This window comes from Carcharodon carcharias, chromosome 16, assembly GCF_017639515.1.
Source record: "Carcharodon carcharias isolate sCarCar2 chromosome 16, sCarCar2.pri, whole genome shotgun sequence".
Lineage (NCBI taxonomy): Eukaryota > Metazoa > Chordata > Chondrichthyes > Lamniformes > Lamnidae > Carcharodon > Carcharodon carcharias.
The window spans coordinates 63,117,704-63,130,828 of NC_054482.1; the positions used below are offsets into that span (position 1 = coordinate 63,117,704).

The 13,125-nt window shown below is 40.2% G+C and overlaps 1 protein-coding gene across 1 annotated transcript in view; it reads left to right on the forward strand.

The window, feature by feature from the left end:
* Window positions 1-13,125, forward strand: part of slc1a7a (solute carrier family 1 member 7a) — a 76,116-nt gene that overhangs the window by 43,028 nt on the left and 19,963 nt on the right. Inside the window, exons 5-6 of the mRNA XM_041207817.1 lie at window positions 4,256-4,481; window positions 11,562-11,661. Of these exons, the coding sequence (XP_041063751.1) occupies window positions 4,256-4,481; window positions 11,562-11,661 (326 nt within the window). The remainder of the gene's footprint in view (window positions 1-4,255; window positions 4,482-11,561; window positions 11,662-13,125) is intronic.

Here is a 13,125-nt window from a genome sequence, read left to right on the forward strand (position 1 = left end):
TAATGTAAAAAAATTGTTGCACGCATCCAACCTATTAGTACACTATGACCAGAGGAAAGGACTGGTGTTGACATGTGACGCATCTCCCTGTGGAGTGGGAGCAGTGCTCTCCCATCGATTGGATGATGGCATGGAACAGCCTATGGGATATGTCTCAAGAACGCTCACCACAGCAGAAAATGGATACTCTCATATAGAAAAAAAAAAGGCCTATCAATCATCTTTGAGGTCAGGAAGTTTCACCAGTATGTACACAGCCATCATTTTACTATCATTTCAGACTACAAGCCTTTGCTAGGATTGTTCAGTGAGGACAAGGCTATACCACCCTTGCCTCAGCAAGAATACAATGATGGATGTTGATCCTGGCAGCCTTCAAGTATACTTTCATTCATATGCCTGGAAATCAAATTCCAAACGCTGATGTACTGAGTCATTTGCCCTTACAAGAAAAAGATAAAGATGTCCCAGTTCCAGAAGAACTAGTTTTGTTGTTGAATTTCTTAGATTCATCACTGGTATATGATAGACAGATCAGAGACTGGACAAGTCGAGGCCCAGTCTTATCCAAAGTATGAGAACAAGTACTTCATGGTTGGTCACAATGGCATATGTCTGATGAAATAAAACCGTACTTCAACAGAAGACATGAAATAACCAATCAGGATGGTATCTTATTGTGGGGAACTCGAATGATCGTTCCTCCAAAAGGAAGAAAACCATTGTTGATTGAACAACATAGTGCACATCCAGGAATTCCCTGAATGAAGACCGTAGGACACAGCTATCTATGGTGGCCTGGGATGGTTGGAGGAATAGAGAGCTTAGTAAAGAATTGTGTTCAGTGTCAGAAATTGCAAAAGTTACCTACCCCTCCATTACACCCTTGGGAGTGACCAGGAAGGCTATGGGTACGATTATCTATTGACCAAGTGGGACCTTTTATGGGAACAACTGATTATTGTTGATGCCCACTCAAAATGGATGGACATAAATGAAGTGAAGTCACCAACATCTTCTGCCACAATTAAGCTACATCAAAGTTTTGCCATTCACCAGAAGTGGTCGTAATGGCACGGCATTTACGAGTGGCTGAGTTTCAGCGGTTTATCAGCTTCAAAGGTTTCACACATGTAAAAACTTCACAGTACAATCCTTCCTCAAATGGGCTGGCCAAAAGAGCGGTTCAAGCATTCAAGGCTGGCATGAAGAAATTAACTGGAGATTCCATAGCAACCAAGCTAGCATGCTTTCGTTTCCATTATAGGACCACCCTCACACAACAACTGGTGTCACACCTGCAGAATTATTGACAAAATGCCGTTTCAGGATGGGTTTGAGCTTAATAATGCCGAATTTAAGGGGGAAGGTGGAAAGGAGGCAGAGAGGTCAGAGAATTAGACACGACTGGCATATGACAGGAAGTTTACTGTAGGAGAGACAGTATATGTGAAGAACTTTGGAGAAGGACCAAAGTGGTTACCGGGAAATAAGTGCCTGGACCTCTATCTTACCACGTGAAGATGGAAGGATGAGTCATACAGAGACATGTGGATCATCTAAGGTAGAAAGAAATAAATCACCAAGAAATTATTCCACCACTGTTCACGAACGAGTGAGCATTTCCTGTTGAGAGAACTCAACCGAGTGCAGATGTGTCAGATGTACCTGTTGTATCTGCAAGAATTGAGGAAACAGATTTGCAGATACCCACCGAAGAACCTGATGTTCAGACAACTCCAGGAAAGGAGTTTCCTGACAAAGCATCTGAAGTTGTAGAGCTGAGATGTTCTACACGCACAAGGAAACCACGCTGAAAGACTGAATTTGTCAATTACTTATCTGTGTAAATAATTTGCTATTTTGAGAAAATTGTACTTAGAAACGTAAAATGTGTTTCCAAGAAAAAGGGGAGGGATGTGGTAATTATGGTTTTATGTAATGTGTAGTATACCTTTAAGAAGGATGTTTTAAAAGATTACATGATCTTATGTAACTAATAGAGGAATAGCGCGGGCTACCTCTGTATTAAGAGTTAGGAGCAGAAGTATGGAGACAGGGTTTGAGTTGAAAGCACACAAGTGTAGCTGCTGAGTACCCTTGTAAATAAACAAAGTATGCTTCACCTAAGAACTGTCTGCTGATCAACTCTGTCTATTGTACTAACTCGGCCAATGCAAAACAAGCATGCAAACCGGATCCATAAGTCCCCACAAACTGGTGACCAGGATCCAACACTCGGCCTGAGTCTTCCAGATCCGACTTCCACCAGCAAGGCCCACTTTGGTGACTCCTTGTACCATTAAATCTCCAAAGGTTCCATCTGTTCTGTCCCCCTCCTTTCAAGCAGAAAACTAATTCTCACAAGCATCTTGTTTGATTGTTAACATAAAACAGCCCTTCTCTATCCTTCACAGTAGTAACTGCGTTTTTTCTCCCACAGCAATATCTGCTTTCTCTCTCTCTCTCACTCTCTCTCTCTCTCTCTCTGTGTGCATCTCACAAAGAAGTTCTCCCTTTACTGTGAGTTACTGTGTGCAGGTGTGAAAGCTATCACTTGATTTCAATAGGTTTCTTTTTGCGTTTCATCCCATGGCAACCAGACCTTATAGGCATGTCTTTAAGCTGGAGTGCTTCCGGAATTCTCAGTCTCATCTTAAATTGGAGGAGGCATTTTAGAATATAACCTTTTTGTAAATGCCAGCATCTGTAACATAAGGGAACAGTACTAAATTGGCTATCTTTTTGAAGGGTTGACGAGTGGTTTGTGTAGCAATATCTAAATGCACCCATAAAGAATTCCCACTTGTGTGAAATTCCAGAACCCTGTTCCTGCTGCTGGTATTGTACCCAACATGACTTAGCACTTTATGAATAGAAGAGGGGATTATAAATTCAGCTTATAGCCATAAACTTTCATTTTCAATTTTTGTTCAGGCTGCGGTGTGCATAGACATGAAAATAAAAAGTTATGTAGCTGTATTTGATATTTAAAAATTTACACTTGTTGACACTGAGAATCAGTAGATGTACCGTACTTAGATTTCCAGAAGGTACTTGATAAAATGCCACATCAAAGGTTATTGCGTAAAATTAAAGCTCATGGTGTAGGGGGTAACATATTGGCATGGATAGAAGACTGGCTGGCTAACAGGCAGCAGAGAGTAGGCATAAATGGGTCATTTTCAGGTTGGGAAGGTGTAACAAGTGGTGTGGCACAGGGATCAGTGCTGGGACCATAACTGTTTACAATTTATATAAATGACTTGGATGAAGGGATGGATGGGATGGTTGCCAAATTTTCTGATGACACAGAGCTCGGTAGGAAAGCAAGTTGTAAAGAGGACAAAAAGAGGCTACAAAAAGATATAGATAGGTTAAGTGAGTGGGCAAAGATCTGGCAAATGGACTATAATGTGGGAAAATGTGAAATTGTCCATTTTGGCAGGAAGAATAAAAGAGAAGCATATGATCTAAATGGTGAGAGATTGCAAAGTTCTCAAATGCACAAGGTTCTGGGTGTCTTAGTGCATGAATTGCAAAAGGCTAGTATGCAGGTACAGCAAGTAATTAGGCAAACTAATAGAATGTTATCATTTATTTCGAGGGGAATTGAATACAAAATTAAGGAGGTTATGCTTCAGTTATACAGAACAATAATGAGACCACATCTGGATTACTGTGTACAGTGTTGGTCACCTTATTTAAGAAAGGATGTAAAAGCATTGGAAGCAGTTCAGAGAAGGTTTACCAGAATAACACCTGGAATGGGTGGGTTGTCTTATGAGGAAAGGTTGGACAGGCTAGAATTGTATCACTAGAGTTTAGAAGAGTAAGAGGTGACTTGATTGAAACATATAAGATCCTGAGGGGTCTTGACAGGGTGGATGTGGAGAGGATGTTCCCTCTTGTGGGAGAATTTAGAATTAAGGGTCACTGCTTAAAAATAAGGAGTCACCCATTTAAAATGGAGTTGAGGCAAATTTTTTTTCTCTGAGGGTCGTGAGTCTTTAGAGCTTTCTTCCTGAAAAGGTGGTGGAAACAGAGTCTTTGAATATTTTTAAGGCAGAGGTGGATAGATTCTTCATAAGCAAGAAGGTGGTAGGTTATCTGGGTAGGTGGGATGCAGATTTAAGATTACTATCAGATCAGCCATGATCTTATTAAATGGCAGAGCAGGCTCAAGGGGCTGAATAGTCTCCTCCTGCTCCTTGTTTGTATGGACACTAAAATATATAATCTTTTGGTTTCACAGTATCGAACCAAGATCGTTCCAATAGTCATTTCTGTCAAAGTAGCAGGATCTGAAGCTGCCACAAGAATGCCTTTAATCTATGGAATTCAAGGTGACAATGACTCCGAAATAATTCAGAACATTTCCTTGGACATCACCCCACCTCCAGAAATTATATACAAATCAGGGCCAGGTTCAAGTGATGGGATGAATGTTCTTGGCATTGTTATATTTTCTGCAACAATGGGTGAGTCTTTTTTAAGCAGAACATCTTCTGTCAAACTATGCAACCAGTATCAATGTACAGATTAATTAATGGGAAGATTTTCATCTCTGATTTCCTGTTCTATGTGTTGTTTCTTCAGTGAAGTAGCATTCCTATAATTTAAAATCTCTGCTTATCTCTATAAGTCGTCTTATCCTGATGTATGAGATCTTTTTTCCTGAATTAAAACAAGTACCTTGTAATTAAGAATCTATACAAAAATGACAACATTTTAATATTTTATTTGCATTTTGTATTATAGTTCATCGCCTAACATTGCTTTTGCATCACTGATGTGCCTTTGATCATCAATCCTTCATATAGTGTAAGAGTACAAAATAATGTTCAATCAAGGGACACAGTTCCAATTAGTGACTTGCTATAGGGCCACTCTTGCACATCACCATAATGTAACTCCATATTCTTATTTTCAACAGTAATATACATACCATTTATAAAGGAAGAAGAAGATTTTATTGCTTTTTCTCAAAGGAAAAATTGAAGGAAATTATAGTTCTTTTTATCCAACATTAATACTCTTGCCCTGGGTAAATAATGTTTCCAAGGTAATTTCTTGAAAGCTTATGATTGCACATCAGTTGAATTCAAGCCCCACCCCATTCTGCCCACTGAATTTGATTAATTAAAATTATAAATAGCATTTTATTAATTGGTCATGTATTTATTTACTAAGCCGGAGAGACAGATTCAAACTGTGAAATTTTTATATGTATTTAGACCATAAGACATAGGAGCAGAAATTAGGCCATTCGGCCCATCGAATCTGCTCCACCATTCAATCATGGCTGATAAGTTTCTCAACCCCATTCTCCCGTCTTCTCCCCGTAAACTTTGATCCCCTTACCAATTAAGAACCTATCTATTTCGGTCTTAAATACACTCAATGACCTGGCCTCCACAGCCTTCTGTGGCAATGAATTCCATAGATTCACCATTCTCTGGCTTAAGAAGTTTCTCCTCATCTCTGTTCTAAAAGGTCTTCCCTTTACTCTGAGGCTGTGCCCTCGGGTCCTAGTCTCTCCTACTAATGGAAACATCTTCCCCATGTCTACTCTATCCAGGCCTTTCAGTATTCTGTAAGTTTCAATGAGATCCCCCCTCATCCTTCTAAACTCCATCGAGTATAGACCCAGAGTCCTCAAACGTTCCTCATATGTTAAGCCTTTCATTCCTGAGTTCATTCTCGTGAACCTCCTCTGGACCCTCTCAACACATCCTTCCTGAGATACGAGGCCCAAAATTGCTCACAATATTCCAAATGTGGTCTGACCAGAGCCTTATAAAGCCTCAGCATCACATCTCTGCTTTTATATTCTAGTCCTCTTGAAATAAATGCCAACATTGCATTTGCCTTCCAAATTACCAACTCAACCTGCAAGTTAATCTTAAGAGAATCCTGGACTAGGACTCCCAAGTCCCTTTGCACTCCAGGTTTCTGAATTCTCTCCCCATTTAGAAAATAGTCTATGCCTCTATTCTTCCTACCAAAGTGTATGACCTCACACTTCCCCACGTTGTATCCCATCTGCCACTTCTTTGCCCATTCTCCTAACCTTTCCAAATCCTTCTGCAGCCTCCCCGCCTCCTCAATACTACCTGTCCCTCCACCTGCCTTTGTATCATCTGCAAACTTAGCCAGGATGCCCCCAGTTCCTTCATCCAGATCATTAATGTATAAAGTGAAAAGTTGTGGTCCCAACACTGACCCCTGTGGAACTCCATAGTCACCGGCCACCATCTTGAGAAGGACCCCCTTATCCCCACTCTCTGCCTCCTGCCAGATAGCCAATCTTCTATCCATGCTAGTACCTTGCCTCTAACACCATGGGCTCTTATTTTACTGAGCAGCCTCCTATGCGGCACCTTGTCAAAGGCCTTCTGGAAGTCTAAGTAGATAACATCCATTGGCTCTCCTTTGTCTAACCTACTTGTTACCTCCTCAAAGAATTCTAATAGATTTGTCAGGCATGACCTCCCCTTGATGAAACCATGCTGACTCTGCCCGATTTTACCATGCACTTCCAAGTATTCTGAAATCTTATCCTTAATAATGGACTCTAAAATCTTACCAACGACCGAGCTCAGGCTAATCGGCCTGTAATTTCCCGTCTTTTGCCTCACTCCCTTCTTAAACAGGGGGTTACATTAGCGATTTTCCAGTCCTCTGGGACCCTCCCTGACTCCACTAATTCCTGAAAGATCACCACTAACGCCTCCACTATCTCTTCAGCTATCTCCTTCAGAACTCTTGGGTGTAATCCATCTGGTCCAGGTGATTTATCCACCTTCAGACCTTTCAGTTTTCCTAGCACCTTCTCCTTGGTAATGGCCACCATACTTACCTCTGCTCCCCGATTCTCTTGAACTTTGGGGATGTCAGTCGTGTCTTCCACTGTGAAGAGTACCTATTCGGTTCCTCCTCCATTTCTTTGTTCCCCACTACTACTTCTCCAGCATCATTTTCCAGCGGCCCATTGTCCACTTTTGCCTCTCTCTTACCCTTTATAAATCTAAAAAAACTCTTGCAATCTTCTTTTATATTACTGGCTAGTTTACCCTCATATTTAATCTTCTCCCTCCTTATTTCTGATATTTATTAAAGGAAAGCTAGATTTACACATTTTTCATGGAATAAGTACAAACATTTTACTCAATGTTTGTGGCGATCTCTTGGAAAATTGTAAATGATTGATGGTAGGCTCAGATATCCCTTTCCCTAAATCTACTGTCACCCCTTGAATCCGCCAGTGAGCCAAGCTCCACCTGCTGCTTCTCTTATTCAACCAAACCCCAGGTTCCCCTCCAGTGTGGTGACTGACCACAGCCCTCCATCCAAAGCTAGCAAATTCCAGGACCTCTACCCATGTTCTGTCAACTTCAAAATTGTTCCCATAGTGCATTAAAAGCCAAGGGTTGTTCCCAGTGCTGTTAAACACCACATACCTCCATTGCTACTGCTAAAAGTTTGGTGCCTACTCCAACATGCAGAATATTCTTACTTTAAAAAATGTAAACAATCTAAAAATTAAAGAGGAAAAGAGGATGTGAGGGGTGGAGTTCTGCAGGGGTCTGTACTAGGGTCTCAGTTTTTTACGATTTGCATCAGTGACTTAGATGAGGGGAGTGAAGACATGGTAGCTAAATTTGCAGATGATACAAACGTAGGTAGGAAAGTATGTTATGAAGAGGACGTGAGGAGGTTGCAGATGGATTTGGTAGGCTGAGTGAGTGGGCAAAGATCTGGCAAATGGGGTTTAATGTGGGAAAATGTGAAGTTGTTCACTTTGGCGGGAAGAACAAAAAAGCAGAGTATTACTTAAATGGAGAACGTTGCAGAGGGATCTAGGAGTTTTAGTACATGAGTCACAAAAAGTTAGTATGCAAGTAATTAAGAAGTATAGCAAGTAATTAAGAAGGCTAATAGAATGGTATCCTTTATTACGAGAGGAACTGAACATAAAAGTAAGGATCTTATACTTCAGTTATACAGGGCTTTGGTGAGTCCACGTCTTGAATACTGTGTGCAGTTTCAGTCTCCTTATTTAAGGAAGGATGTAATTGCATTGGAGCTGGTTCAAAGGAGGTTTACTAGATTGATACCTGTGGCAGGATATTGAGCTCGGGGAGCGGGGCCCGCTCATCGACGTGTAAAATGATGCAGGGTGACATCGGGCGGAACTCCCGACATCATTTAAATTTTCAGGGCAGCGGGGGCGCAGCCGAATCAACTGTGCACCCACCGACCTGTCAACAGCCGACTGAGGTCATTTTAAAAACTAATTGAAGTAGTTAAAGGACCTGCCCGTCCAACCTTAAGGTTGGTGGGCAGGCTGGAAGCCCTGGCGGGCTTCAGAAAAAGCATAAAACCTCATCCACAGGCAGGATGAGGTTTCATGTAGGTTTTTAAAAATTTAATTAAAGTTTAATTAAAAGTGATGGACATGTCCCAGCTCATGTGACAGTGAGGGGACATGTCAGGGAAATTTTATTTGTCTATATTTCACATTTTTGAATTTGGCATTGACCTTCCTGAGGCAGCACTTAGCCTCAGAGAGATGAATGCGCTCTTTCATGTGCATACGCGAAAGACCGCACCCTCGGCTTAGGGAACTCCCCCCACCGCTCGCACAGGGAGCACATAGCGCTTCCTGGCGGACGTCACGCTGGGCAGACCTTAATTGGCCCGCCCACGTAAAATGGCGGCGTGCCCCTAGTTGGGAGTGCCGATCGGAGGCGCGCACACATGCGCCCACTCCTGAACTTTCCCCCCAGCCGGGGGAAAATTCTTTCCCTGGAATGAGTGGGTTGTCTTATGAGGAAAGGTTGGACAGATTGGGCTTGTTTCCACTAGAGGTTAGAAGGGTGATGGGTGATTTGATTGAAGTAAACAAGATCCTGAACAGCCTTGATAAGTTGGACATTGAAAGGATGTTTCCTCTTGTGGGTGAGTCCAGAACTAGGGGGCAGTGTCTTAAAATTAGGGGTCACCCTTTTAGCACAGAGATGAGGAGAAATATTTTCCCACAGAGAGTGTTCGAGTTTGGAATTCTCTGCCTCAGGTGGTGGAGGCAGGTCATTGAATATTTTTAAGGCAGAGGTAGATAGATTCTTGTTAGGCAAGGGAATCAAAAGTTATCGGGATTAGATGGGAATGTGGAAATCAAGACACAAGAAGATCAGCCATGATCTTATTGAATGGGCTCGAGGGGCTGAATGGTCTACTCCTGTTCCTATTTCTTATGTAAAACAATTGATATAATAATGAATGTCACTCATTTATTGTTTTCACAGAATAATGTTCAGAGTTGAGGAATTCAATTCCCAAAGGTTCATTGAAGTAAATCCCACAATACAATGTAATAAAAACAGAACTTTATTTATTCAATTACCATAAATCAATGTTTGTGATAAAACATATAGGTTATATGGTCTAACACACCCAAGGCAGATCTTTACCAATCAAGTTGCACAAAATTATATTTTTTATTGTTTTGACTGCTCTTTTTCCTTCTCTCAACCTCAAAGATTCACAGCTCAAAGGGCTTCAACATAATAAAACGTAAATATTATCATATTTCATAATATTGCAATGAAACTTTTTTTTATTTATGGGATGCAGGCATCACTTGCTAGGCCAGCATTTATTGCCCATCCCTAATTGTCCTTGAGAAGGTGGTGGTTAGCAGCCTTCTTGAACCACTGCAGTTCATGTGGTGTAGGTACACCCGCTGTTAGGGAGGGAGTTCCAGGATTTTGACCCAGTGACAGTGAAGGAATAGTGAAATATTTCCAAGTTTGGATGGTGAGTGGCTTGGTGGGGAACTTCCAGGCAGTGGTGTTCCCATGTGCCTGCTGCCCTTGTCCTTCTAGAAGGCAGTTGTCGTGGGTTTGGAAGGTGCTACCTAAGCAGCTTTGGTGAGTTCCTGCAGTGCATCTTATAGATGGTACACACTGCTGCCACTGTGCTTTGGTGGTGGAGGGACTGAATATCTGGGCTGCCAGTAAGGCTACTTTGTCCTGAATGGTGTCAAGCTTCTTGAGTGTCATTGGAGTTGCACTCATCCAGGCAAGGGCAGAGTATTCCATCACACCCCTGACTTCTGCATTGTAGATGGTGAACAGGCTTTGGGGAGTCAGGAGGTGAGTTACTCGACGAATGATTCCTAGCCTCTGATCTAGCCACAGTATTTATATGGCTAGTCCAGTTCAGTTTCTTGTCAATGGTAATCCCCAGGATGTTGATAGTGGGGGATTCAGCAATGGTAACACCATTAAACATCAAGGGGTGATGGTTGGATTCTCTCCTGTTGGAGATAGTCATTGCTTGGCACTTGTGTGGCGTGAATGTTACTTGTCACTTGTCAGCCCAAGCCTGGATATTGTTCAGATCTTGCTGCATTTGGACACAGACTGCTTCAGTATCTGAGGAGTCACGAATGGTACTGAACATTGGGCAATCATCAATGAACATCCCCACTTCTGACCTTATGGTGGAAGGAAGATCATTGCTGAAGCAACTGAAGATGGTTGGGCTGAGAACACTACCCTGAGGAACTTACCAGTAAAATTATCTTTTGTGCAATTGAGTGCCTTCTTTTCTTGAAAGCTTTACTCTCTTGAAAGACAGCTGGTTACAGATAGTAACCTAAAAACTAAAGGGATTCACTACACCTCTTCTCACAATCCTTTGAATGCTACATGTGTAATACACAGAATGTCCTAAGCTGCATCGGTGTAATCTGTCAATGCAACTGTAATAGTTTAGCTTTTCCAAAAGATTTAAAAACAACTTGGAATTAAATTTTAAAAAGTTTCTTCAAGTGATTTTCATTAAAACTATTATTGTGTTTAACTTCTACTTCAGGGAGAGATGACCTAATTCAGAGAGAAAAGGAGTGATTTGAATACCCATACTTTATCTTGTTTAAACTGAGAATTTATTATATTTATTTTCATCAGTGAAGAAGTCAAAATGCATCTTTGGGCTATTTAGCTGTATTTCAGTGTCTTTATCAAGTGAATTTTAAGAACAAGCTGGAAAATTTAGCTTTTTCGAGTCAAAGTTAAAATGAAAGCTATTATTAACTGCTCAATGGTTTTATCATGCCAAACACTTTCTTCTTAAACTATCCTTAGCTATTCATTGAGGAAAAAATATACAACGCTTAAATATCACTCATCACACAATCGTTACTGATTCCTTTACAGTCACAATGTCAAGCTGAAAGCAACATTCTCTACACAAAAAGAGGGGAATTTCGTTGCAATTTCCAGCAATCTAAGAGTTAAATTGCTCAAACTTGTCACTTGAATTTATTGATTTTATAATTAATTGAAAGATATTTCCAGGTGATTTTTCTTTCTATGTTATCTTTTATTCCCTATTTGTATTTTTTTTTAATTTAAAATGTTGATTGCTTAATTTTGCAATGGGCCCATAAACCAATTGCCATGTTTCAGGACTAGATATTAATGCACTACTACACAACCAGTTAAAGTTAATGACTTGAGTTGTGACGTATGTATATTTTCTGTGTGAAGGTATAATGCTGGGGAGAATGGGAAAGAATGGAATGCCACTGGTCAGCTTCTGTCAGTGTTTAAATGAATCTGTGATGAAGATTGTCGCAGTTGCCACATGGTGAGTTTCTGTTAGGCACTTTCCATGGATAGTATAATTAATGAATCGTAACTGTTTCATTATATATTCAATTATGGTGTGACATGGGAAAGTTTGTGACTTTTAGTAAATGCTGAAATTACCATATATCTTATAAATCTTTTATTGATAACAGTACATTAAAACTTCTTGAGGAGCAACAATAAACATTGCAGTCTCCATCAGTTCACTATACTTCACCAGGCTGCAAGAAAATTCAAGAAAAAGTTTGTACATTTTTTCCCATAACATCAATCTGCAATAATTACCCATCAGTGCTGCTGCGTCAGCCCATCTGTTGCTAAAATGCTCATCCATGTTTTTGTTAGCTCCAAACTCAACTATTCCAAAGCTTTCCTGAACCTTTGTGAATTCCAAGTCCTCCAAAATTTAAATACTCTGCAAACCTACTTTCTTTGACCAAGCATTTATATGCTCTTTATATGGCTTGTGGTGTCAAACATTTGTTTGATAACACTCCTCTGAAGTGCCTTGGGATGTTTTGCTATATTGAAGGTGCTATGTACATGCAAGCTGTTGTTGTATCCTTTTCAGTGTTCACTGACTTAAAGGGCTCAAGAGATATGACCCTGATGATTGAGTTTCTCTGCACATAGTCATTTTTTAAATAAAGAGTCAAGTATGAATTACAACTTAGTTGCCATTCTGATTAGACCCATGTTAAACTCAAGGTGACAGGATTTTTCCCAATAATCTATTGTTAAATCTGATCATCTTGATGCAAAATACATTTTATGTATTGTAATGATTGAATAAATAATTTAGGCAGTCCTATGAATCAATAACTTGATGAACTATACTGTTTCAATTACTGGAGCAATATAACTACAATCTTTGAAAAGTCTTTTTAACTTCTATATTATTGAATTATATTTTTCAAAAAAGGAATATTGTTTTCACTTTTGTTATCTGATATAGATTTATTTAAATCTCAGAACATGGAAAAAGCAACAATAATTTTCTAGTTGTCATTTCCTCTAGCTCTGCCAACTAATGAATTATAGACACTTTAACTGTCAATTAATCAGCCATTAAATTGTCAAGGTCAGATAACAATCTTCTTGCTGACTGGCAATTTCATTGTATAGCAATTGCATTGTTAAGACAGCTGCTTGTTAAAACAGGTGATGGACATTGGTTCACTGCCAGCTATGTGGTGGTGTAGTGGTATTGTCACTGGACTGATAAGTCAGTGACCCAGAGTAATGCTCTGGGGACCTGGGTTCGAATCTTGAGTGGAATTTGAATCCAATAAAAATCTGGAATTAGAAGTTTAACTGAGACCATTGTCGATCTCTAAAAGAGTTATAAAAGGTACAGTGTGGAAGGGATTGGAAGAGTCTGCTATACTGCAGACCTGTCTTGAGAATAAACCAGCTTGAGATAAAAAGACTAGTTTGGACTCCTTCCACGACAAGCACTTAT